This window comes from Lepisosteus oculatus, chromosome 20 (assembly GCF_040954835.1).
Source record: "Lepisosteus oculatus isolate fLepOcu1 chromosome 20, fLepOcu1.hap2, whole genome shotgun sequence".
Classification (NCBI taxonomy): Eukaryota; Metazoa; Chordata; class Actinopteri; order Semionotiformes; family Lepisosteidae; genus Lepisosteus; species Lepisosteus oculatus.
This window is the reverse complement of record NC_090715.1, coordinates 11,293,424-11,318,249: the sequence shown is the minus strand read 5'-3', so window position 1 is coordinate 11,318,249 and position 24,826 is coordinate 11,293,424. Positions and strand designations below refer to the sequence as shown.

Here is a 24,826-nt window from a genome sequence, read left to right as displayed (position 1 = left end):
ACTGCACAGAAGGACAACAAAATCACACCCTGCACTATTTGTGCCAGCATACTGCCGTGCATTACTGCCATAGCCACTCGGACACAATGAAAATCACACATGCTAGGTCAATTACACCAGAATGCTCCTCACGTGGGATCTGAACTCTCTTTATAACCCAGGGGAATAATAACACCTTGAAAGGTCCACTGGCCACAGAATAATACTGGGGCTAGGAGCAGCAGACTTAGCTCACACAGGCATGTCTAGTGTATGGGTGTGAAATATTTGCAGCCAAATCCCATGCAAATTTTCAGGATTGCCACATCATTTGTGTTCCACCTTATCTCTGGAGAACTGAGCATCATAGTGGCCAGAAATAGGAATGTTTACACTCCTCCCAATAGCCATGAATTGTCAGCCATCGAAAGACTTTAGGTTTATTTAGTAGTAGCCTCCTAATCAGTGACCAGAGGATCTAAGAACAATATTACTGCAAAACTTGCCAAGTTACTTTTTCAAACCTTGATCAAGGGTTTTTATTAGATCGTGCAAAAAGAAACCTTCTTGTTCTACAGTACACTTTTAAACACCTTGGCTTAATAAAGCAGTAGCTTTCATTGTAGCATCAGTGTTTTCCTCTCTTTCATTTCTCAACAGAAAAGTTCCTCTCGATTTTGTTAGAATGTCTTAATTTTCACCCTCTCCATATGGAGAAATAGTGCTAACTTTCATCTCACTCACGTTCTCCCCTGCAGCATGTTAGCCCTGCTGTTTAATGAAGTCAGACCTTCTCTTCTTTGTTAGGTCATAAAGTGAAGAGGGAAGTTAATTTGCCTGCAACAGGAGGGCTCCCTGTAAGCTTCCTAGAAATACCCTGTGGCAGCCTCCAAGTCTATCTGCATCTCTCACCTCTCTGTGCTTGTACGCTACATGTCAGAATTGGCACCGTTTCTGAAAAAATGTTACTTTTTCATATCATGCAATTTTGAATTCCTAATTATTGCCTCCGACACAGTGTTGCACCGGTACAGGGTAATGTGTGTGATGTGGGGTAAGAGAACAATGTGAAGTGTCTTCTGGTTTTGCAGAGGGCTGTATTTGTCCTGGTGAGGTTTGCAGTTCTGTCTGTAATTATCGAGAGCGAAATGTGACACTGGTTGGAGAATGGTGCCACAGGGGATATGAGGCCCAGGTTGTCATGGAGCCCATTACAGATGCACAAATGATACATTGAAAATAGCTGGTATTTGTTTGCACAGGCCATGCCAAGCTAGACTGAATACAGTTCAGCAGAATAGTGTTTGTTAGTGTCGAAGTGTCTAAAGTTATGTGGACAAGTGGCCCTCATTGCATCCGGTACCTTGGCTATACTGATGGTGGTCAGGTAACTCTGTGAATACTTTGGGCTCCAATACGAATTTGTTGGATTTTTCAAACCTTGCGGTATAATAGAGCTGTTTGGCAAGCTGTTAAATCCGACGTGTTTAACCATGAAACTAGCTGTTTCAAGGCACAGTCTTGTTTATCAAGATTTATCCTTTGAAATTGCAATCGTTAAGCTGCCTTGGGCTTCCTTTCATGTGAGGTGTCTGAAACCAAGGCTTTCAAGACAAGGGAGTGAAAGTGACACCACAAGTGCCTAAATAATAGGGTTATCTGTATGTGAGGAGCTAGGGATATCATAACTAACTTCAGACCACTCCACTGGATGAAGATCGTTGGGAAATTTAGCAATACCTTTGGAGGGGCCTGAGCTTGGCTGGCTGAGCCTAAAACCCTGAAATCTGGGTTTTAGAGCTCATCTTGGACTCAATGTCCAGACTGTTACTAGACTAGACTATAACCCCCATCTCTGAACTGGCTTCATCACTCTGTTCTCCTCCCCACTGAGAGCTGCTGTGTGGGGAGCGGACTGGTGCACTATGGCTGCTGTCGAGTCATCCAGGTGGGGCTGGACACTAGTGGTGGTGGAGGGGAGTCACCATTACTGTAAAGCGCTTTTATTGGAGTGTCCAGAAAAATGCTATATACGTGTAAGGAATTATCATTAAGTATTAATATTATTATTATTAGACACTCTAGTTAATCTGGACCCTCCTATCTGCCAGAACCTAATAAGCTTCAAAAGCAACCACAGCATACATCACTGAACGTTCAGGAGTTTACTGAAGTGAGTTGCACACTATGTGCTTTTGAGACTGGACCAGCTCTAGTTATCGCATGTAAATGTGTGTGCGTGTGTGTGTGTATTTTAGCCACTGTGACCCAGATGCTTTGCAGGCTCTGCTGCTGTGTGTGTCTGTGTACACAACTCTGCTTCACACCAGATGGTGTGTATTCAGTTGTGCAACAAATGTTTACATACCCATTGCACCAAAAAAAAAAGCTTAATTGAAAACTCCAATTTAAAGGCCTGAGTACTGATTACTAAACAGAATTTTAAAACTTGTTTTGCATACTATCTTGCATTTGTGGAGTAAGTCGCCATTTACAACCTCTTGTCAATGTTTCTGAGGAAATCAATGTCACATTTTTAAAACAATTAAAGTTGAATTGAAAGATTTTTGTGCCAAGGCCATGACACTGGAGTATTCATGACTGACCTCTGTTCCTATGTACATGTTGAGCATTTGCAAAGTACCCTAGAGCAAGCAAAGAGAGTTGGCCTGTTCAAACAAGTTTATTGTGAAAACAGTGCTCCGCGGAGAAATGAAACTTGGTACAAATAAAACTCGAGATGGTGCTGACAGTGGGGCTCTGCAGCTGTGTAACATGCCCGTTCACACATGCAAGCCATCATACACACAACCAGTGCTCAGACTGAGTCAGTGCAGCACCCAGTGGTGTGAGTAATTGTACGTGTCCCTCTCAGCCCTCCATTTGTGTGGGAATCACCTTTTATTGTTCTCCACTGCACGGTTGTAGAATGTTGATGGACAAACAGGACAGCTAACTTTGACACCCTGTATATTGTTTCCTCAGGGACTGATAAACATATCCTACGTTTTCATCATTTTAAGTAATTGGGAGAAACAAAGTGCTATTATTTTCCCAGCTGGTAGGCAGCTGTGTGACAGAACAGCTAGTGTATCTTAACACTTTTGTCATTTTCTCTCACCCCTGTCTGAAAGATTGAGGCAACCGTGAATAATTTATCAAATACTGCACAGGGCTTTCAAAGCCTGCGATGGAAAATTTGTGCATGCTTCTGTGTGCATAAAAAGTTGAAAGCTCTTTTTATTAACAGGCAACAAAGGTTTGGAGGAAAAAGGTTCCTGTGTTTCCTTTAGTGTACAGTCTCATATAGAAAGTAAATAATAGAAGATTATTATTCATTTTTCTGTAAACATAGTGTCTTTTCATGTAGAACACCATCCCCACGTTGCAATTATGAGGAGTACTGCTCACAATTACTATTAAAATAGTAATTATAATAATTATAAGTAATTAGATAGAATCGCTATTACTAATAATAATTACAACAAATTACTAATCATAATTACACTTTGTTTCTCCCAATGACTTAATATGAAAACATAGGATATGTTTATCAGTCCCTGAGGAAGCAATATACGGGATGTCAAGGTTAGTTGTCCTAAACATCAGTCTAATACACGTAGTCAAATTAAGAATAGTATTTCCAACAAATATAACAAAGTCTCAACCAGCACAGCTCTTGGTTTCGGGTTCAATTCCTGGCTGGGGCACGGGTTTGGAGGTTGCATGTTCTCCCCAAGTTCGCGTAGGTTTTGCCAGCTGTGACCCTGACCAGGAGCAGCATTCTGATAATGTATGGGCAGCAGGATAACTTTATGCAACACTGAGTTTCACATGCAAACACTGCAGTATTTGGAAAGGTCTTCTGAATTTGTTCACATATCAATGCTAGTCTCTCTAACATGACTCTTAGGCTATTTTCACATTCAAAAGATATGCGTATCCAGCCGTATATGTGGTACTGCACCACAGTTATGAATTTTAATGTCATTTATTCTAGATTCCATTTTTGCTCTTGGTTCTGGCCTTAGAGACTTTTCTTCTGCAGATCCCTGCTCCAGTAGCTCTACAGGCACTGCTCTGAGCACTGCTTGGCTGTTTGGCCTAAATACTAATGGCCAGAGCGAAGGTGAGAGGTTGCTCCCACATTCCCCTGCTGCTTGGTGCAGACAGAATCACAGCCTGACTTCAGGCAAGGCTAGCCTCCTGGGAAAACGGTGTCAAAATCTAGTGAGAACCAGTAGCAGGCGATTTCTTTTCTATGTGGAACAGACAAGAGGAATGAAGTATTCTCTCTGGTGACTGGGGGCATCTGTGCTATAGAATCTGCAGCTCTTCAACACTAATGTGTGTCTCAAACCAGCTGCCGTTACGTAAGATATGAGCTGTGTAAACAAAAGTTTTCATCATTCAACGGGCCTTAATTGTGAGTCGAGTCCAGTGCCTCTGGATGTAGCTCATGAATTTGGCCAATCCACTGGAGCAGCAAGGCTTAAGCAACACAAACACCACCTTTCAACACAATTGCCTCCATCCAGCCCCCTGTGATGTAGGAAGCGAAATGTCTTTAGTGCTTGACCCATTCTTTGATATTCACCCCATGATTGTTTTCAAGAGTTCCTCCTTTTACACTCGCCTCTTCCATTGCTTTTATTTTCCTCGTCAGTTTCAGGAAGGTTTTTCTGTTCTCTGATGACATCTGTCCCTTCAGACCCCATTTGCTCCTGTCAGTCTGTGCGGGTGTCTTGAGTGTTGTTGAGTGGCCTCCTTGTGCAATCCAGCGACGCCGTCTTCGTGACAGCGGAGCAGGCAGCATCGGTCCTGGGAGACACTGAGCCTCTTTGCTCTCTTCGTTCCAGGTGAATCAGGCCTGGGAAAATCCACCCTCATCAACTCACTCTTCCTCACAGACCTCTACTCCAAGGAGTACCCTGGGCCCTCGCAGCGCATCAAAAAGACTGTCCAGGTAAGAGGGCACGACAGACCTCAAGCCTCTGCTTAGCACTTGGTTTGTGAGAAACTTAAAGTTTCTTTCCTTCTGCATCATTTATTCCTTTGTGCATTAACTGGCTTCTCTTTGTACAAGCAATTGATTGCTATATTTTAGATTTCATCATGTACATATCTTGTGTATTTGTTTCACTCACTGATGACCCAGCTTCATTTTGAATTGTAAGGGTTATTGAAAGCTTCTGACTTGTTTTTAAATCTTGTGCATGTCTGTTTTTTTATTTGTTTACAGGTTCAAGTTGTGTTAAATGTATTATGTATCGTGTACATGTTTTTACCTGCCTGCAAAGCAAATCTCCCAGCTGGGACAATAAATGAAGTGACTGATTTGCCACAGGCAACCTCAAAGTTCCAAGGCACTAGCCCTGCTCCAAACTTCTTGTTGATGTCCTCTACTCCGTGTCCTTGGAACTATGGCAAAGATCCATGTTTTGGGCTAAAAAGGACACAAGCAGTTTGAACTCTGTACTGTAAACAGCTTTGAAAACCCCAGTGGCTTTCACCACTGGAGTGCCATGGGTCTTTCAGCAATGAGTCAGAGTTTAAAATGACTTTTTTTTTTTTACAAAATGATATTGTTTTTCCAACGCCGGGAGTTGAAAAGAAGTGTTCTGCATAATTCAAAATGTATTGCGATTCAGTCCATGGATAGTCCAGAGAATGTGGTCTGGCAAGAAAACAGAGGTTATGTTGTTCTTCCTCCAGGATGTTGCCCGCCCCCCTGTACTGTGCTGTCCAGCCCATTCAGAGCGTCAGAGGGAGTAATTCATGTTTGTTTTTGCAATTAAATAGTGTTTGACATCTCAAAGGATCCCAAAAGTGACTTACCTGTAGGAAGAGGCCCACTCTATCCTCTACTGAAGTGCAACTCCCGGGTGCAGATAACACCCACCACACAGCAGATCATGTGCAGAAGTGAGAAATTACGTCACCGATTGATTAAAGTGGGAACTTGTGCAAGGACAGGGTGGAATTAAGCCAGAGGTTAACAAGCTATGGACACTTCTTTCAGCACTGTATCATCGGTCTCCATACTGATCCTTGGTTTGGGAATTCTCGCTCGGACCGAAGGCCACCACCTACACTTCCATCAGCAACCCGATTTTGCTTAGATGTCTCCCATTCTAACGCTGACCAGGCCAATGTTGTTTTGATGTGAACAGAAAGGGTTTGTCAGTGTCCGTGTTTTTCAGTTCAGTGAGATGGGTCCACCAATTATAACAGATGCTGCTTTCCTACAGAGCAGTTGTAGGCACCTCCTACACTAGCGACTGGAAGAGAGATTTTCGAACTACTGAAATGTTTTCTGCAAGATGCCATGGATATTGTTTATAAACGCAGAGTGATGAGGAGGGACAGCAGGAGGCCTGATGATAAGATATAAAGACAAGGCCTCCAGCACAGCCTGCAGTCACTGTCTAATTTGTGGCTGTGAGAAAAGATTCTCAATCACGTGCTTTCTGTTTCAGTGAAAACCATCAGATTTATACTGTAACGGCCAGTTAATTCAAGCCATTTTGTTGGAATAAAGGGAAGCAAATGGCAAACAGCTGTTACACACAGAGGTTAGCCGCCCAGGGGCAAGGTTCTGGCAAGACTGGGTGAGCTGTGTGAATGTGAGCAAAATAATTCTTCAAATGATTCACTTCAGGGGTAAGATGCAAATGTCATCACTTCTGATGACTGGATAGCAGCTTCATTCACAAAGCTGATCAGCGTTCTTCACAAGCACAGCAGGGATCTGTGTGTCCCTTTCTTGTGCTAGAGGATATTGTGCAACAATGTACTGATCTGCATGTTGATAGCATCCAGGGTGTAATTGCTCAGTGCTCAGCTGGTTGGTGGGAGCAGTTTCATGAAACTTTTCCTGAAGTGAGCACAAATGAAGGTGATCAGTGGATCAGGAATACACTCTCCTTAAGGAGATTCAAAAGCCTTTTTACTCTGCTAAGGGGGCAGACTACAAGACTCTCCCTGCAGGGAGAACTAGGCTATTGTAAAGTGTAATCTGTGCAGCGCTACCAATTTACCAAAACTGACAAAACCAAATGAGGTCTGAAGTTCATGAATGCAACAGCCACTGGTAGAAAACGTGAGACAGTTACCTGAAAAGAGATGTTTCTTCTGTTCTTGAAATACTGAGTTATTGAAAGTCTGTCAGCTCTTAACATGAAAAACAAAGGTTTAACATTGATAGAACCAGGGAGGTTTGGTGAATGACCAAACCATAACAAACCAAACTGTTTGACAGAATGCATATGATGTTGCTGTAAAATGAGTGATTTGTGCCCCAGTTACATCAGCACACGCAGGTACTGAGCGTAAGGAACATTAATGGTTTATTGGGGGTGAAAAGGACTCTGCAAGACCAGTTGCTTTGAAGTTGCTGATCGCTATGGGGTGTTGAACTGGGGAATGCAGCACTGAAGTGACACAGCACACTGCACAATTCCAAATAAGGCTTGAAAACCAAAGGGGACGCTAAATCTAACTACAAACAAAGAGGCTCAGAAGAGGCAGTTTTGCTGTGAGGAGATGACAGCAAACCCAGAGCAGAGGAGAGCCCCAGACATTCTTGTGGAAGGAGGGTCAGGCCAGGGGTCAGGAATGTTCCCACGAAACTCGGCACTCCAGAGAGATTTTCCCATGAAATCATGGTATTTCAGATGATGGGCTTGACTGTTTTATTTATTTTTTGTAACAGGCTCAGGGGGTGACATACCATGATTCCCCACAGGCCTCAAAGCCCCAGTCCATTATCAGAATGGACTTGCCTGCAAGTTTGCTGGTGCTCACAGCGGTTTCTGTTCCCTGGCTGTTGTAAGTCGGGCGAAAAGGCTGTAAGTGCTCTGCCGAGGATGCGATTGCTAGTGTTTTGTTTTTCCCTTCGTCTCTCTGGAAATGTACTTTCTTTACTCGTAACTTGTAACATTTTTTAAGTATGCTGCCAGAATTGGTGCTGAAAAGGGATGTTAAAGAACCTGCTTGTCAACAACTGTTCCAAGCCGCCTTTCCTGGCAAGCAACAGGCGCAAGTCGGGGTACACTCTGCAGGGGTAGGCCAGTCCATCACAGGGCACACACAGACACAAGCACTCTCGAACACCCGCACACTCGCACCTGACACGGTTTACCTGCCTGCATGGCTTTGGACAGTGGGAGGAAACTGGAGCACCCAGAGGGAACCCACACGAAGACGCGGAGAACATATTCTCATACATGTTTGCCTTGAATCCTAGATATCGGATATCTTTAAGCTTAAATATCACCAGTAAAGACTGTTACTCTGCAGAGGGATAAGAGGTGTAATATTTGACGTGGTACTTCTGGAAGCCATGTGTTTTCTTATGGTTGATCGGAAAACGCATACTACATTTCAGTATTGAGTGAATCAGACTCATGATTCATTCAATACTGAAATGTAGCCATCGGTCAACAGCTGGAGCTGATCAGCTAAGAGCAGCAGTTAGTCTTTATCTTTAAACTCTTCTGAGATGTGATCTCAAAATGTTTTCTTTGAATTTGAGCTGTATGGGGAGGGTGGTGAATTTGAGCTGTGTTACACACAGGAAATTAAGCTTGAAGATTGACCCTGTTTAGCTGGAAATCTCAGTATACAGAATGATAAGAACACAAGGGAGGTTAGAAACCAGAGGCTATTTGCCACTTATTACTTGTTTTGTTGCTGGTGGCAGAATGATCCCAAAACCCTATCAAGCCATTTTTTCAAAGATAATGAAGTGTCTCGTCTTTTTTTCTTTGTACCCTGAGCAACACGAAACTTCATTTCCACTTGTGGAAACACAGCTACAAACAGTTAAGCTACTTTCACAATTACTGGACAGAAAGCAGTGAACAGCAATAGAGTGTGATCATTATAACTTCATAGTGAATATAATACTGACTGTACTAAGGGTCTCGCTGTCTAATCTGTCACACAAATATGACTGTATATATAATATATAGTAATTACAAATTATTATCCTTCTATTTATAAAGGGAACTTGGCTGTTGTAAAGGGAACTTTACAAATAGTTTATAACTGCAGTAGCTTGCTTCCCCTTGACTAGAAATCATGTGTCCAGTGAATATGGGCACTTGAAGCCTGTCCAGCATACAGACTTTTGTGAAAGCTGCTGTCAGGCCCCACTTGGTAGAACAGCTTAATGCTCTGCAACAGAGTCTGTGTTAGCGATATGGTTCTAGATATGCAGTTCTGTGCGTAGCACTGCAGACATTGCCATTTCAAGTCATTTCAATGTAGTGCTCTGCTTCCTTTTCAGAACTTCACAATGAAAATTAGATTTTTTTAACATTAGCCATAACCAAATGAGGTATAGTTTGAATAACAAAGCATAACTAGTTCCACTTCCTTCTGCTACAGGATGTAGTAGGAAATATACAGACAGTACATATAACACAGTGAAGTCAGCATGCAGGCTGTCTTCATCTCTTCTGTGTTGAATGGTAGTCACCCCTAAAGCAGTAAAAGGGAATAAATAGCACTGATCAAATGTAAAACTAGATTGTTGTACTAATTAAGGCAAGTTAGTGACTGTGATCATGCATTGTCAGCAGTTTCAGGAAATGCCCTTCTTTGAATTTTTGTCATTTTGTTTCTCTTTCCACTTCAGAAGAGAATTCCTGTTGGTCTAATTTCTGAAGAGGTGATGCGAGGCCTGGGAAAAGGCTGTTGTGTCGCATCTGGCTTTAATCCACAGAGCCAGTCTATGCTGCAGGTTCAGGGCAAGCTGAGAGAGAGTCAGGAGAGGAGCCTTTAGAGATGGTCTGCTCTGGCCACTTCTGGGTGCAGCTGCCAGGTTTCCCCACATCGCTGTGACAGAGATGATCTTTTCTCTGTGAAAACAGACTCCGAAAGAGTTGTTTATTTTGATACACGTGTCTACTTTTTGCTTTCTTTTATGAAATCTCAGATCAGTTTCTTTTTCAGGAGTACTGTAACTGGTGCTGACCTTCCTAAGTGCAGGTGTGTTTCCATGCACACTGTGTTATTCTGAACAAGAGGAAAAGAGGACATTCCACAGTGCAGTTTTGCACTGTCAAGGTTAATAAATGTGTTCTGTGGTCCTCTCAAAAGCTGCGGTCTTATTTCTGTTTACTCCTGTAGATAAGATGGGGGCATATTATTATGACTGGAAAAATTACCAGTGCACATTGCAACATCATCAGATTGCTGCCATCCCTACAACTATGCTGTCCATTGATTCAGAAGAAGAATCAATTACAGTTCTAGATTGCAACCTTGAAGGCTTTTTTATACCAATACAATTCTGTTTTACCACTTCATAGGGGTATTTGGGTTGTCTCATGGATTATCTGTATTTATGGCTCATTCTTTTGTCATCATGTTACAGTATAGCATCTGAATATAACAAGATCCCCAACTGCCCTGACATGTCTCGGGTAGAAAAAAAGCGTCACAGTCAGTTTGGAGTCCACTAATTCCAGCAGAACTGAAGGCACCTAATGTGTCCCGTTGTCTTTTAAGTTCTGCTGTTTATGGAAAAAGGAGACTCTTGAAAATAGTTTTCAGTGTTTTACTTTACACCTGTACATCATAAAAAGATGGTGTGCCCTGCTTCAAAATCCCTTGCTGGAGAGCAAATTGAAAATGTTCACAAAAAAACGCTACGTGCCAAGAGCATGTACTGTAGACTTCCATCTGCTACGGAAGGTGTTCACAGCTGCTCCTGGACGGTGCAGGAATGGTGTATTTGGGCTGTCCAAGTGAACTGAAGGGCTGGCAGTGAAAACTCACTTTAGACCTGTGACAAAGCGATCAGCAGTGCATGGTCCGCCGACGGTTTTCTTTATTGCATTCTCCTCGCCTGCAGGACTCTGTTATCTTTTTCTTTTTGTTCTTCTTCATGGTGTAATTTGGTGTAGAATGCACATCTTAACAGCAGTTTTACTTTTCTGCTCTTGCGTATCCAACTGGCATTAAAGCGCCCCATTGTGGAGAGTGTACCCCGCTACTGTGTGTAACACAGGCTTTACTGCTGATGGCAGAGGTACAAACATCATCCTCTCCTCAAAGAATAAAAAGAACAGTTGGAGAAATTATGTATTTCTAAAAACATGTACAAATTTGCCTTGAAAACAAGAAAAGGATATGACTTTGTCCTATAAATTCCAAGCAGTGACAAAAAACACATAAATTACTCTGCCATATCCATCACTGGTGCAGCATATGTCCCCTGGCCAGAATACAGCTGGGTTCGATTTGATTTTTTTGTTCATGTGCATTTTTCAAAGTAAGATGGATTTGGTTGTTTGGTTATTGGGACATCAAAAAAGAAGAAAGGAAAAAAAGGATTTCTTTAATTGCATCTCTTGACTTGCTGGCGCATCTGTTATGCAGCCTTTGAGTCTCAGAAGCCAGGCTCCAGATGCTTTGAATTTTTGGGGAGGTTGTAATAGTTTCTTTAAATCAGAATAAGAATAATTTCTGTAGACAAGAGCCTGATGTAAAGAATAGTTTACTACTAAGGGCAGCACAGTTCCTCATTGTAGTCAAATAAACACTGACGCATCTAAGAGACATTATTGAATGCTCACAAAAAATGTTCTGTATTCCTACCATTACATCCCCCTGTTTAAGGAAAAAAGTAAAGGAGATATTTCCAGCAGCAGCTCTTTTTTGTCACAAAGGCTTTTTGGACTGTATTTCAAGATGCACTAACTACTGAACTTCTGCATGTACTTGCAGTACAGTTTTATAATTTATACAACTGAATGCATCTCCATGCACAAGAAGTCCATCAGAAGTCAAAAGCGCATCTAGGAATCATGCCTTAATTTACACAAATGTAAATATATATTTAACTACATCACATCATTCTCAATGGATTACTGTAGATTAAAACGTTCCCTATAACAGGAACTGTCACAGTCTCCAGCAGTTGTATATGAAGCCGGATATAGCTGTCAAAACAATTTGGGTGCCAGACATTTCTCTCAGTTCTTTATCTTGTCATCTCTGAGCCTTGGGCAGTGCACAGCAGTGACACACAGGGCCTAGCTGTTTGATTTATTCCCAGCTCCTGGGGCTTGAGCCAGGCTGATTCTGTGTCTGCGTGAACCAGGAAAATAAAAGGACCAGATCAGTCAGGCTCTAACCTGGGGCCTTTTTGCAGACGGGCTTCAGTGTGCAGCAGCTAGCAGACACGTTCCTGTGTAGCGTGAGCCCTGTCCGGCTTGCTTTAAGAGAAAATTGGGGTTATTAGACCAACCCCCCGCCGGATACTTGTGTTTGTGCAACGGGTTAGGGAGCCAAGGGGGACTTGCTCCACCCAATGGGAGGCACAGGCTTCACTTGAATTTCAAGTTCAAGTAACACGTTGCATCAGTAAAGCTGGTCATTTTTTGGAGCTGGTCAGGATTTCCTCCTCTTGGAGAGTAACAAACAGTAACTCCTGTGGCGTCGTTTCTAAACCTTTGCTCTAGTGCACTGTGCTGAAAGCACAGTAAAGAGGCGTAAAGCATAGCAACTAGAATATAGTGTATCCTGGGGGAAACCAAAGCAAAGCCATAGTATGCAAAATAAAACCGGAGCACGCTTTCAAAAGACCATGTGTGTTTATCAGGGTGATCTTGCATAGGGATTGCTGGTCATCTGTGATGGCTGATGCTTTCATCATTCCTTCCTTTCCATTCTCTATTTCCTCAGGGAGGTCAAAGTGGTTGTTATTCAGTAAGGAGGGTAGGGCATGAGTTCCAAGCCACAGTTACGCAGTGGATCTCCTCATGTACAATTTAGTCCTCCTGCAGAATGATAGCATGTGTTTTTTGGAATTCATCACATGTTTCTAAGTCACAGGGAGAAGTAATGCACAGTGATGGGAATGCCCCTTCTATTTTATTTATTTTTCTAGAATTAGTAAATGTATTTTGCCGTTTCGTGAACCACCCTGGATTTTAAATTAAAAAAAATCTTGCTTTTATGTGCCTTGTCTGCTTCGTCAGGGCTCTTTGTGCTGCAGTCTGCAGCTGTCATACGAAGAGCATTTGTCAAGAGTGAAGACCTGAAATGGATCACAATGCTGTGTAATTCCTGCCACAAAAGCGAGCCATGCCTTGACGCAGAAGTGTGGAAAACTCTGAATTTGTTCTGAATTTCCCTTGCCAGGGGACATAATTGAAGGGCACTAGTTTAGGAGTTCGTCGGTGCAAGTAGAGTTTCAAATTTTCAACTTTGCTCCCAACTTCCACCCTAGGTAGAGCAGTCCAAAGTGTTGATTAAAGAAGGCGGGGTCCAGCTCACCCTGACGATCGTCGACACTCCCGGCTTTGGGGATGCGGTGGACAACAGCAACTGGTGAGTGTGGGAAACACGGTCGACCACATGGGCTGGAATGGGAGACTGAAGTATCCACTGGCCACAAGAGCCGGAGAGCAGTGGACAGGGAGTTTCCTTTGAGCACAGACCAGTGGATGCTCCGCGAGAGTTCTGGAAATGAAGAGCCTGACACAGAAGTTCCCAGCTCTGATTCCGGAGTCTTTTGGATTTTTCCCCCCAACATAGCTTTTCTTGACAGGACCCCCCCCCACACACACACACACAACCCACTTTTATCTTGTGAGGATGAAATGTATATCTGTTTTTTTAAATGAAAAAACATTTTCATTGCCCCTGGGGAGGGTGACATATCTATCACTCTGCCTTCCCACAGGATGGAAGACTTGTTTAGAGGCTCCCGCTTCCCACAAGAACGGGTCATTCAAGAAGGAGGGCCCACTGCTGAGAGAGTTGTCCCCTTGTTATAGGTTTCCAGCTGGAATACAGCCTATCGGCTGTTCATTAGATGTTTGATTGTACCACCACATTGTTGGAAATCGTTTTTGATAAGAATATCGCCAACGTAATCTTGTGCCAGTGTGACTTTAAAACGTGTAAACACTGATAGAAATCTCTGTATTTCAGCTGGCAGCCAGTCATCAACTACATTGACAGCAAGTTTGAAGACTTCCTGAATGCAGAGTCTCGTGTCAACAGGAGGCTTATGCCTGATAACAGGGTGCACTGCTGCCTGTACTTTATCGCCCCCTCTGGCCATGGGTAAGTAATGCAATCTGCATAAGTCTGGGGAGATGAGAAGCAAGCACTTAAAATGCTGTAATGGGAGTCAGTGAAGTTGATGCCAGTGGTCATTTAGAAGAATCTCACTGAATGTCAGGACCCAAGTAGACATACAGTAACTGCAACTTCAAAGCTAATTTCATACTCGTACTGTACTAGAAAACACTTATACATTGTCAATTGTTCGTGCATTGAATTAACTACAGATGCACTTTGTGGAAGCTAGAAATGTAGTCTTGGTGTTGTGATGGAGTCACTAAGTGTATAGGACATTGCCAGGGACCAATAGGCAGATTGACCTTTGCTAATCATTATTATAATCGTATATACATGTTGAGTCGAGCTTTATTTTATTTTTGATACATGTGCATGTTTTTAAATCCATAAATGTGTTGTCTGGAACACAAGCTTTTGTAACAGCAGCACATGCAACACACACAGAAACTAGCTGCCTTGGTCGGTCAGCCGCATCAGTTCAGCACGTTGCTGAAGCGTGTTCGCTATGATATGACATTACTCTGCATGGGGGAAGTCATTTTGCTCAGTGCACTGACAGCTGGAGGACTCTGCAGTCCAGCATTCTGTTTCCAGGAGTGGCAGTTAAGGGTTAATAGAAAAAATAACATTTTCCATTAGGTGGCTAGATCTCCAGAATGTCCCCTTCTGTTCCTGAGGCAGAGACTGTTGTGACCTAAGATATTTCCTTTGTAAAAGCTTTTGAGTATTTGGTCCTTCAGAACTGGGCTTATCCAACTTTTCTATACCTTAGTTCTTGTCGCATTTTTTTGCATTTTTTTCACTTTTCTGTCTGATCTTCTTCCTTTTACCTGTACGCATTTCTTTGCCACAATCGGTATTTTGCATCACAGACTTCAAAGCACAGAGGTCTGTGGCCTGTCATCATCTGGGAAGCTGGGTAAGAAGCAGTTACCGTTTTGTTTTGTTCTTTGGCAACGAACATCTGCCCATATAATGACAAGGCCAGAAGATGTTTCACTCTGGAGGGCTTGCTTGAGAGAAATTCGGAAACTTGCTGGCAGGGACGTGCATTCGCAGCTGTGGAATGAATTCGAGGCCAAAAAAGTACATTCGAAGGCCACGGAATCAGGAGAACCCAATTAATCACCCAGATTCTAGTTAATCAAATCAACTGGAAAAACAGAGTCTCTGAGAAGCTTTCGCAAAACATTGTGAGAGAAGGCCCCTGGGGAGGAACATAGGTGTCACACAGTGCTCTGAAGCCCATTAGCAAAGCATTACAGATTTAACCTGGAACTCTCCATAGGGTTTCCTCTTTCATGCAGTTCCCAGATGTCTGCTTCAGCAGAGCTGCAGCAGTGAGTAAGGAGGACAAGAAACCAGAAACAAATGATTACCATAAACATTTAGAGCGTGCACATGGGACATGTTTTATTTTTCACTCGGCTGAAAGCCTTTTTTTTTCCCCCCAGTCCTGTTCCTGCAGCTCTTCCAGCTCCTTTTCATTCCAGCTCTGTTCCCACTTAACTGAAGTCACAGTTCAAAGCTAAGGCTTGGTTTACTTGCAGCTCCAGTAAGACTGATGGCACAGAATTTAGAAATCGGGTACCTTGAAGTAATGGAAGATACCTTAACATGCCTAATTCAGCAGGAATAACAAAAAAATATGTTCATTGTGCTAGGGAACTAAAGGAACTTTGTTATTTTTATACTACTGGAGTGATACCGCCCATCTTTATAAATAGGAAGCCATCACAATTACCATTTGGACTTCACAAATTAGACTTAATTTTTGTGTGTTCAGGCCAAAAGAAATCAAACAGCTTTTTGCTCCACGTTTCAGCTCCACTCCACTGGTGCTGCTGGTCTCACGTTTGACTCCCACAGCATCAAGTTATCATTAATGTAGATCAGAATATGTCATGTGTATAATAAAGTATATGTGAACTATTTTCTTTGATCTGCTGGAATGTAGCCCTTTCCTCCAAGTCTGAAAATGTATTTCTATCTGTTATAACCTGAATTAAATATTTGTAACTTAGCTATACTGTAGGTATATGTCTATGTATAATGTTCAGTTAAGTGAGATAGTGAGAAACAGTCGGTTATTGCAGAAATTCAGTTCTCTGTTCGGTTCTTAGTAATGCTTTAGAAGTCCTACTTAATGGGAAAGTGGCGTAAAAATACGTCATCCAAATGTTCTTCAGGGTATTGACTCACACTGTTATATAATGCCTCCGCGCTTCACCGGCTCTCAGTTTGCTTGATTTCCTATTACAATGCGGCTCTCACTAAATGAAGCTAGACAGGCAGCCAACTTGACAACACACTCGTAGTACATTGGGTGTAGGCTGCCAACTTGAAAGATGTTGGACTGAAAGTTGGAACGTGGTATTGGTAGACCAGTGGGTGGTGCTCCTTCACCTGGAATTACAATTTCACCCAGTGTGGGGATAGGCATCATCGAGCTGTAGGGAACGCGGTCCTTTGGATGAGATGTTAAAGTGAGATTGTAACTCCCAGGTTATTGAGGATCAATGGTTGCTGTTAAATGGAGTTTTTAATGAAAGTTCGGGAGGAATGAAGGCAGTCGAGCTCATTCTACACAGCTGCTGCAATTCTCACTAATTCTGACGTAAGCAACCAGTCTCCATATCAGACGTCACCCTCTTCTCTTCCTTGTTCGTTTTCTGCATCCCTCCTCCACCCCCTCTCCACCTTTGCAGCTATTTAATTGGTGGCATGGGGTCCTATCCTCCCCGTCCAATGCCCGGGAGGTTGGCCCTCAGCCAAGCGGGTTACGCCAAATCTCCACATCCCAATAAACGATTCTAATTTCTCCCAAGCTTTTGGCTTCTGTCATTCCTCGTGAATTAGGCTGAGGATGCTAATCCCACTGGTTAAAAAGCCCAAGTAAGGCTTTCTTAGTCTTGCCTACGTGAACCCCCTCCTCTACCTTCAGCTCTTACAGTAATTTCCCATTCTCCACCTGGTCTGCTGTACAGTAAGCTAGTGGCACAGAATGCCTGCCACACGCTACTCTGGTGAGCTCTACTCTTCAAAGGTGGAAGAAGAGAATCTTCTCCCATATGCATAGTGCTTTAAGATCCTACTGCATAATAAGCATCATACAGTTCTAAAGGATTATATTATTTTTGGGATCCATTACTTATTTACTTATTGAAATGAATTTTTAAGGAAGGAACAAACAAATCCTAACAGCTCTCAAGCACTGAATTTCTGGCACTCCTGGCATTTTTCTACGCGTAGCTGGAGCTTAGCATGCCACAGGAGTACATCCTTTCCTCACCAGGCCTATATTTCTCTCCTGCGGTGACAGCGGCCCGTGCCTCTCTCTTTGTGGCTTGCATTCCTCAAATACTTTGGTGGCTTGGCTTGCTCTCCCCAAGGCCAGGCCAAGGGAAGCTCCTCGCACTCTGAACGGGGGAAATAACGGGTTCTTTGTACATATGGGGCTGGAGGGGGAAAAAAAAAGAAAAAATACGTGAGAAAGAGAGATCACGAACAGAACGGGGTCCTTTTTCTAGTCGCTGGAAGGATGCCCGGGGCTCAGGACTCAAGGCTGGAAGTTTGCTGCTTTTAACATCTGTTTGTTCAGCGCAGTGGCCAAGGCAGCGTAACCACAACACCCTCCCTTTTAGGAAACAGATGATTCTCTTGGAGTGTTTGGAGTGAAAAATAGCACACCAGTTTTTTTTTTTTCTGAGGCAAACAAGTTTGTCTTTCAATGATGAAGACTGCCGTCCCCACCCTCAGTGGGTTCCCAATGTCTGCTGCCCTCTCTCTGCAGATTCTGTTCCAAATGATTTATGCTGCCATGCTCAGCTCATCAGCTTTTTGTCTTTAAGTTGGCTAGCCAATATGTAAGTTGTTTCAGCAAGCGCCTGTTGTTTCTGAGCAGCGTTTATCAGATCTGTGAAGAACACAGCTGTTACAGCATGAATTTATTTGACGTGAGCCTTATTTAGATTTGACTTTGAGTTGAAACTGTGGAAAAACATCAAAGAGCATGTTTTTATCACCCCACTACCCAACTGTATCAGAAGTTGCTAAACTGCTAAATTTCACAGGAACTCATTGGTTAGTATGCATACAAAGTATTTTCAGATCAAATGTGAAGTTTGAGGATGTAATAGCCACAGGAGGTGGACTGATATACACACTGCCTGATTATTTGATGAGTTAATGCAAATAGTGCTTTTCTCTGTCAAAAGTTGCTCTCCTTTTCCTCAGGCCTTTAAACCCCGGTGATACTTTGTACATTCTCCCAGATAACAGATCTTATGTTGGCTTGTTTCCATCACCAAAATACAAGTGAGAGAGGTTGTCCTTCGATTGGAGGACCTTTACAGCAGATCTACTGCACATTTGGTTATTTTCTCAGGAGAACATAAGTCCAAGAGGTCAAAATTAAAAAAAGCAATGTGTCAAAGTTGTATGACTGCGGAATTTGAAATGATCCACCCACTCATTTTCAGTACTCATCTTCATACTCAGCAGCATAATGTTTGAGTGCACATCGGAAGTTATGGTGAAAGGATGCACGAAGGACAGCACTGTCCACACACAGCAGGCACTCCAGGTCCTTGGCCCCCACAAAACTATTCTTCAACTGCTCCTTGAAAAACAAGAGGAGTGGAGACGAGATACACCCTTGAGAGGTCCAGAGCACACCTTGAATGTACTCATCTCAATGCCAAGAATGCAGACACAGTTTTCACTCAAAGTACAGAGGAACTGGACAGGACACAGAAACTGTGCTTACTAAACCTCCCACAAGACATCTAGAGGAACATGGTCAGGCGCCTTCCTCAGGTCTGCAAAAAAGCGATAGATTGGCAAACTTCCACAACTAGGGACAAAATCCAAGTTTCAACTAACAGGTGGAATCTACTTTTCCATACTATGGCAAAGAGGAACGTAACGTTTTTATGAATAGAATATCCTTGAAGTTTTTCCCTCAGTCACTACCAGATGCCTAGCTTCTGTCGGTCTTGACCGCAGTGTGGAAATCCTTCAGGAGTCCGTAGTCATGGTCTCTCCTTTGAGAGAGGATTCCCTCAGCCTTGTTCACAGCACATCTTCCTCGGACCCAAATTTACCTCCCTTTTACAAAGACAGCAGAAAAACGTGCTCCTGCTGTTACAAAATCAGACCTAAACATGTAAATGGCCTTGAGGCACGGTAGAATGAGTATTCTGAAAGAATCATGTGCCATTTTATGACTTCATTATTTTGTTGTCAGAGATGGGAAAACAGGTGTAAACTTGTGTCTTGTAACTTGTAAGTATCCATACCGATTACTCTTCAGTAAGGCTTGTAGTGTAAGTTGCTGCTGTACTGATCCTCAGTGGTTTGTAGACTGTACAGTGGCTCTTCTGCTAGTATCCATGGCGATAACACACTTGTACTATCCTTCTTGAAAACTTAATCTCAATTGTCAAATTTAAGCAACGTTTTCCAGCACGACACTGCTTTATTACATTATTACATCACCATTTTGATGGTGGCTGTAAAATGTCTTCTCCCCCCTTGTCTCCCCGTGTCCTGCTCTCTAAACGCCTCCTGCTTCTTCTCTTTAATAGGCTCAAGCCCCTGGACATCGAGTTCATGAAGAGACTTCACGACAAAGTGAATGTCATCCCTCTCATCGCCAAGGCAGACACCCTTACCCCTGAGGAGTGCCAGCTCTTCAAGAAACAGGTGTGCTGCTGGCAGCCACTCAGTCTGTGGGCTGTTTTTTTCTGTATTTTTGTGTGGGAGTGTTTGAATGTTTGTAACATGGGAATGACTCTGTGCCAGACGAGTAGGTTTTATTTGTGCTTCATATACATCTGGGTCAGTGTAGCCAAAAGCTATCACGTCCTCACTAATTAAGTGAAGCATTTCTGAAATGGGCAGCGTTGTCAAGCGTGCTCCTAATTCAGTGCTTGTAGTAGTCCATGACCATTTTTAGTATCCTAATGTACCATAAATAACAAGGGTCGTAATGGGCGTTAACACTTATCCTTAGGCTTTGGCCCTCTGTTTTCACATTGGGCCTGTCCAAGTCATTTTGTTTTAAGGAAATTCTATTTTAGTTGACCATTCGCCATTGCATTACTTTAGTTCAACCAGCTCCTGGGTAATTGTACTGAACCTGCAAATGATCATTTAATGAAAGTTGGAGCTGTTTTTTGCAGAATTGATTGGAAACAAGAATGGATTGGAAGGGTTAAGTAGCGCTGATGTACACATCATTATTAAAGTTAACTGTGGTATACCATGGTAAAAGTATTATAAGATATAGTAAAGCACATTGGAATTGAAGATCATAACGAAGAATAAGCAGGTATGAATCAGCATGATGCTGACCATGGGTGATGGTAAAGTCATGAACTATTGGGATTAAACCCACAGCAGGATAACAAATACTAGGAGGCTTCTACTATTCAGTAATGGGTTGACTGACGAATTTCTTTACCATTCTGAAAGGAGACGTTTATTTTTGGGGCTCCTATTTTTTGATGAACTGCTGGCAGGCATCAGTAGGGTGAATTTCAGAACTCCTATGTGCGTGAAAGGAAATCAGCCTCCCCGATCTCTGCTGCAATTTCTCATCTCGCTGGAGAGCATACATTGTGTGTTTCAATATTGCATCTTCTTGCTCCATTATATTTTACAGCAGCTCTGTGGTTTCATTCCAGCTGTTTGCCAAATGCTGTGGGCACGTAAACTAATTATGGAGGTGCCACCCTGCTGGCGTGACTCAGCGCTGGCACTGCAGGGCTGGGGGAGGGCAGGTAGAGAGCTGCTGATCACTAAATTGCCTTGCTTTTGAGAAGGTATTTAAGGACAGAGGGAAAGTGAGCATTGGTGATTCTTACTTTAACCAGGTGGAAATACACCCATCAGCCTACCAGATAGTCAGATGAGGTTAAGGCAAGGCAGGTTAAGGCAAGCATTCGTGCTGCAGCAGAGGACTGATTCCAAGGTGATTTTTCACCAGTGTTACTGCATCCAACTGATTGATTCCTGTTTGCCCTTTAATCACTCAGATCATGAAGGAAATCCAAGAACACAAAATCAAGATCTATGAGTTCCCCGACACAGAGGACGATGAAGACAGCAAGCTGATCCGGAAGATCAAGGTAGTGCCCACGACCCAGGCTGACGCTGGCATGCTGTGGGACTGTGGGACCAGGGGGGTTTCCAGGTGTAGATAACAATTTTTGGAAATTGAACATTGGACTAAATAACCCCAATTCTAACAAGAACTAAATCTTTTGACCATATAACTCTTTTGTGAAATGGAAAGAAATGTAAATTAATAGCATCAAAGGGAAATGCTGTTCTTGCTGAATCCTGTGCTCTGGGAGACTGGCTTGAACACCCTAAAATATATTTATAAAACCTATACTACAAAGTGAGTCTTGGGTCATCTCACTGGAATGTGAGATGGACTTTTCTAGTGCCCAAAAGAATGCATTGTAGCCATCTTCTTTCATTAGTTTTCCTTCACAGATGTGTTTTCTTTCAATGTATTGAAGTTAACACAGCAGATTTGCTTTTATTAACATGGAGTCAGAAATCCAAGAAAACTAGCAACTCAAAACATAGCTTTTGTATGTTCATTTTTATTTTATAAGCTGCTAGGAAAACAGCATAAAATAAATATTTTAACAGGTGCTAATAAGAGTACAAACTAAACCCGTTTTAAAGGTGTCTCCTGTCTTGGCATTCTTTGTGGACATATCCAGTAAACATTCAGACTTAACTGTGCTTGTCCCCCTCACAGTAAGACCTGTTATAAGTGTTGTAATTGCTGATGCAGTAGGATGTAAAATTTTCCAAGCCTTTTACATCTGATTACATAAGAAGTGCACTACATTTCAGTTACAGTGCTTACACATCTTATGGCCTGGGGAGAGGTATTAAATTTGCCTGCTCTTTCTTCTAATTAGAACAGTTAATTAAAGTAGTGATCAGCTGCATAGCTAGAAAACACTGCGACCTGTTAGGAGGCTCGGGTAGGCAGTCTGACTGTAGAGGATCATTACATGGCCAGAGAGCAATTAAAACAAAATGGTGTCATAAAACAGTTGATATCCTGTAGTGTTTTGAAGGGTAGAAGCAGAACGTTAGTGGGAATGGTGGCCTGGTGCATTTTTTCATTTTTCTCAGTGTCAGCTGGGGTTGGTCACCCCTGAAGTGAATGTAATTTTCTTTCCAACAAAAGCAGCCTGATTAGTTTGTATCTCCAGGGAACCAGAGCATTGACAGAGAAGCAGTGTTTGGCTGCCAGAGTTTGGCTTCAGTGCTCTGAAATTATGTCAGCGTCAGGCTCCCAGACTAGGCTTCTATAAGCCTATTTCACAAAGTGTGAGTTTAATTAAGATGCTTGTCTAATTTAGCTCTCGCTTTCCCTTCGCTTCGCAAGCAGTACCTGCATGTTATATTCTATCAGCTTGACTTTGATTTCTGGTCCTGGTCCTATCAGTACACTGCCGGTCCCAAAGGCACCATCTGTCTGCTGATCTGTGTCTTTGTACAGGGTGATGTTAGATGCAGTCACACGCAGAAGTTTGCACACCCTTTCCTGGACATGGGGGAATTTGCCAGCTTGTGCTTACGTCTCCTGTGCGGTGATACCTGATCACGTTTTCGTATTTGACAAGCGATAGATATACAGGCTTGATTAGACGCTACTAGTTAAAATCTGATTTTAGGAAATCTGAAGGATGATTTTAGGGACAAAGCCAGGAAAGGTTTTAAGGAGCAGTGGCTTTACCTGTCCTTCGATCAGATCTAAACCCGTGTGGCTCACTGACGTCCTCTAGTGGCTGTTTTCAGAATAGCCATTGACAGTTTTTCAGCATAAAATGTAATTCATAGCGTTGGGCTTTCCTGCTTAGTATTTTGTTACTTGACATGATTCCTGGTAAAAGTATTTTAAATGTACTCCTAGAGGCATTTTGGAATCGGCATAGTTGAAATCAAATTTACATTTCCAAAGAGACAGCAGATAATTTTCACAATAGTTAACAGAACTATGTTAGCAGATTTATGTATGGAAAGCCTTGTTAGTTCTTCTGGTAGAAGTCCTGCGATTTATGTCACACCTGAGGAAAGTTCATCTGCGCCAGCCTGCAGTATTCACAGCTACTCAATTACTGATCTGCATTGTAGTGGAGCTGCTGTTACATCACCCAGGAGATGACTCACCTTCCATGCCAGCAAATCAGATCCACACTAACTTCAATACCTACAGTTCTGTTTTGCTAAATCTAGCAGTGTCTTTTCTAATTTGGTTTCCTCGTAGGATCCGGAGCTTCACAGACTAAGGAAAATGTATACACCACTCTACAGAGCATAGCTGCACAGAGCATATTAAATAGAGCAGCTCTGTTGGAGGTCTTGGACATGCAGGGCAGGATGAGGATAAACAGCTGTTTATTTGCAAACTGTGCCGGCATTTCCACAGCTACAATGTGGACAGATTGATTGACTTGGGTTTCATTCCCTTCCTCAGGAGAAGATGCCCCTCGCCGTAGTGGGCAGCAACGTGGTCATCGAGGTCAATGGGCGGAAGGTCAGAGGTCGCCAGTATCCCTGGGGTGTAGCAGAAGGTACGTGATGGGGTGTCATGTGGTCGCAGTGTGGTCGGTGGTGATGATGATGATGATTATCTCTAGCCACTCTATTCTTATATGGATTTATTTTGAGCTGCAAAAAGAGCTCCTGGTCTCTACCATCACATTGGCATGTGGGACTTTATTTCACTCACAAAATACAACATTTAAAGCTTCAGTGTGTCTAAGACCTGGGAACAACTTGAAGTTCAAATCTGTAATCTTGTGTTCATTAAGGCAGTGAAGGCTTTGATTGTGACACTGAGGGCTCAGCTGGAGTAAAAATCAACAGGAGTGTGGATCACCTGGACTAGAACACACAGACTACAGACTTCACAGACACACCTCCCCACTGCATTTCTTTTCAATGGGCCTTTGTGCCAGAACGCCAAGTCATTGTCTCATTGTCCCAATAAGCAAAGTTCAGCAGAATTTCTTATGTTTTTGCAACAATGTGTCAGAATCTAAAAATCTGCAAAATTCAAAAGGAATATTTAACTGGGGGCCTTTTAATAATATGTATTTCATTTTATGGTCTGCCTTACCAATCTGTAAACATACACACCTCCCCTCATTAAACCATTGCTAATTCTGTTGAAATTGATAATGTGTGTTCATATAAGGGAAATGTGCTTGTCACAAAAAAGCTCTCGTTAGTGCTAGAATTCATTTAAAAATCAGCATATCCTATTTGTTCACAATTTTCCAATAAATCAGTAATGCAGTCTCGTGTGGCAGGATTAATCACAGTCCGTCTTTAATACATCATTTCAGAATGTACAGTTCATCAGAACATCCCCCCTTGTTCAGTTTCTCCTCAGCTGTGCACTTCTGTGGTAAGGCCATAAGGAATGCTGGATTGCTGGCTTAAAGTAGGTTCCATTAGTCGGTTTGTCCAAATGACTTTTCCTGAAATTCATCACTGTTTTGTGGAGAAATATTTAAAATATATGTGGATGCAGCGGAGTGGGTACTTTTATACAGTCTTAAAACATCCACTTGGGAGCAAAGCTAAGATACAACAGACTAGGTATGTAAAGAAAAAGAAAAAGCTTTTTCTTTCTAGAGACCTCGTTTACTGCTTTTCTACTATTATGTGCAAGCTGAGTGAAAATAAGAGTAGTATC

The 24,826-nt window shown here is 42.6% G+C and overlaps 1 protein-coding gene across 1 annotated transcript in view; it reads left to right on the top strand.

Annotated features, from left to right (window-relative positions):
• septin15 (septin 15) overlaps positions 1-24,826 on the top strand; it is a 67,130-nt gene that overhangs the window by 31,066 nt on the left and 11,238 nt on the right. Inside the window, exons 3-8 of the mRNA XM_006641193.3 lie at positions 4,839-4,945; positions 13,226-13,326; positions 13,933-14,067; positions 19,674-19,791; positions 21,126-21,218; positions 23,600-23,696. Of these exons, the coding sequence (XP_006641256.1) occupies positions 4,839-4,945; positions 13,226-13,326; positions 13,933-14,067; positions 19,674-19,791; positions 21,126-21,218; positions 23,600-23,696 (651 nt within the window). The remainder of the gene's footprint in view (positions 1-4,838; positions 4,946-13,225; positions 13,327-13,932; positions 14,068-19,673; positions 19,792-21,125; positions 21,219-23,599; positions 23,697-24,826) is intronic.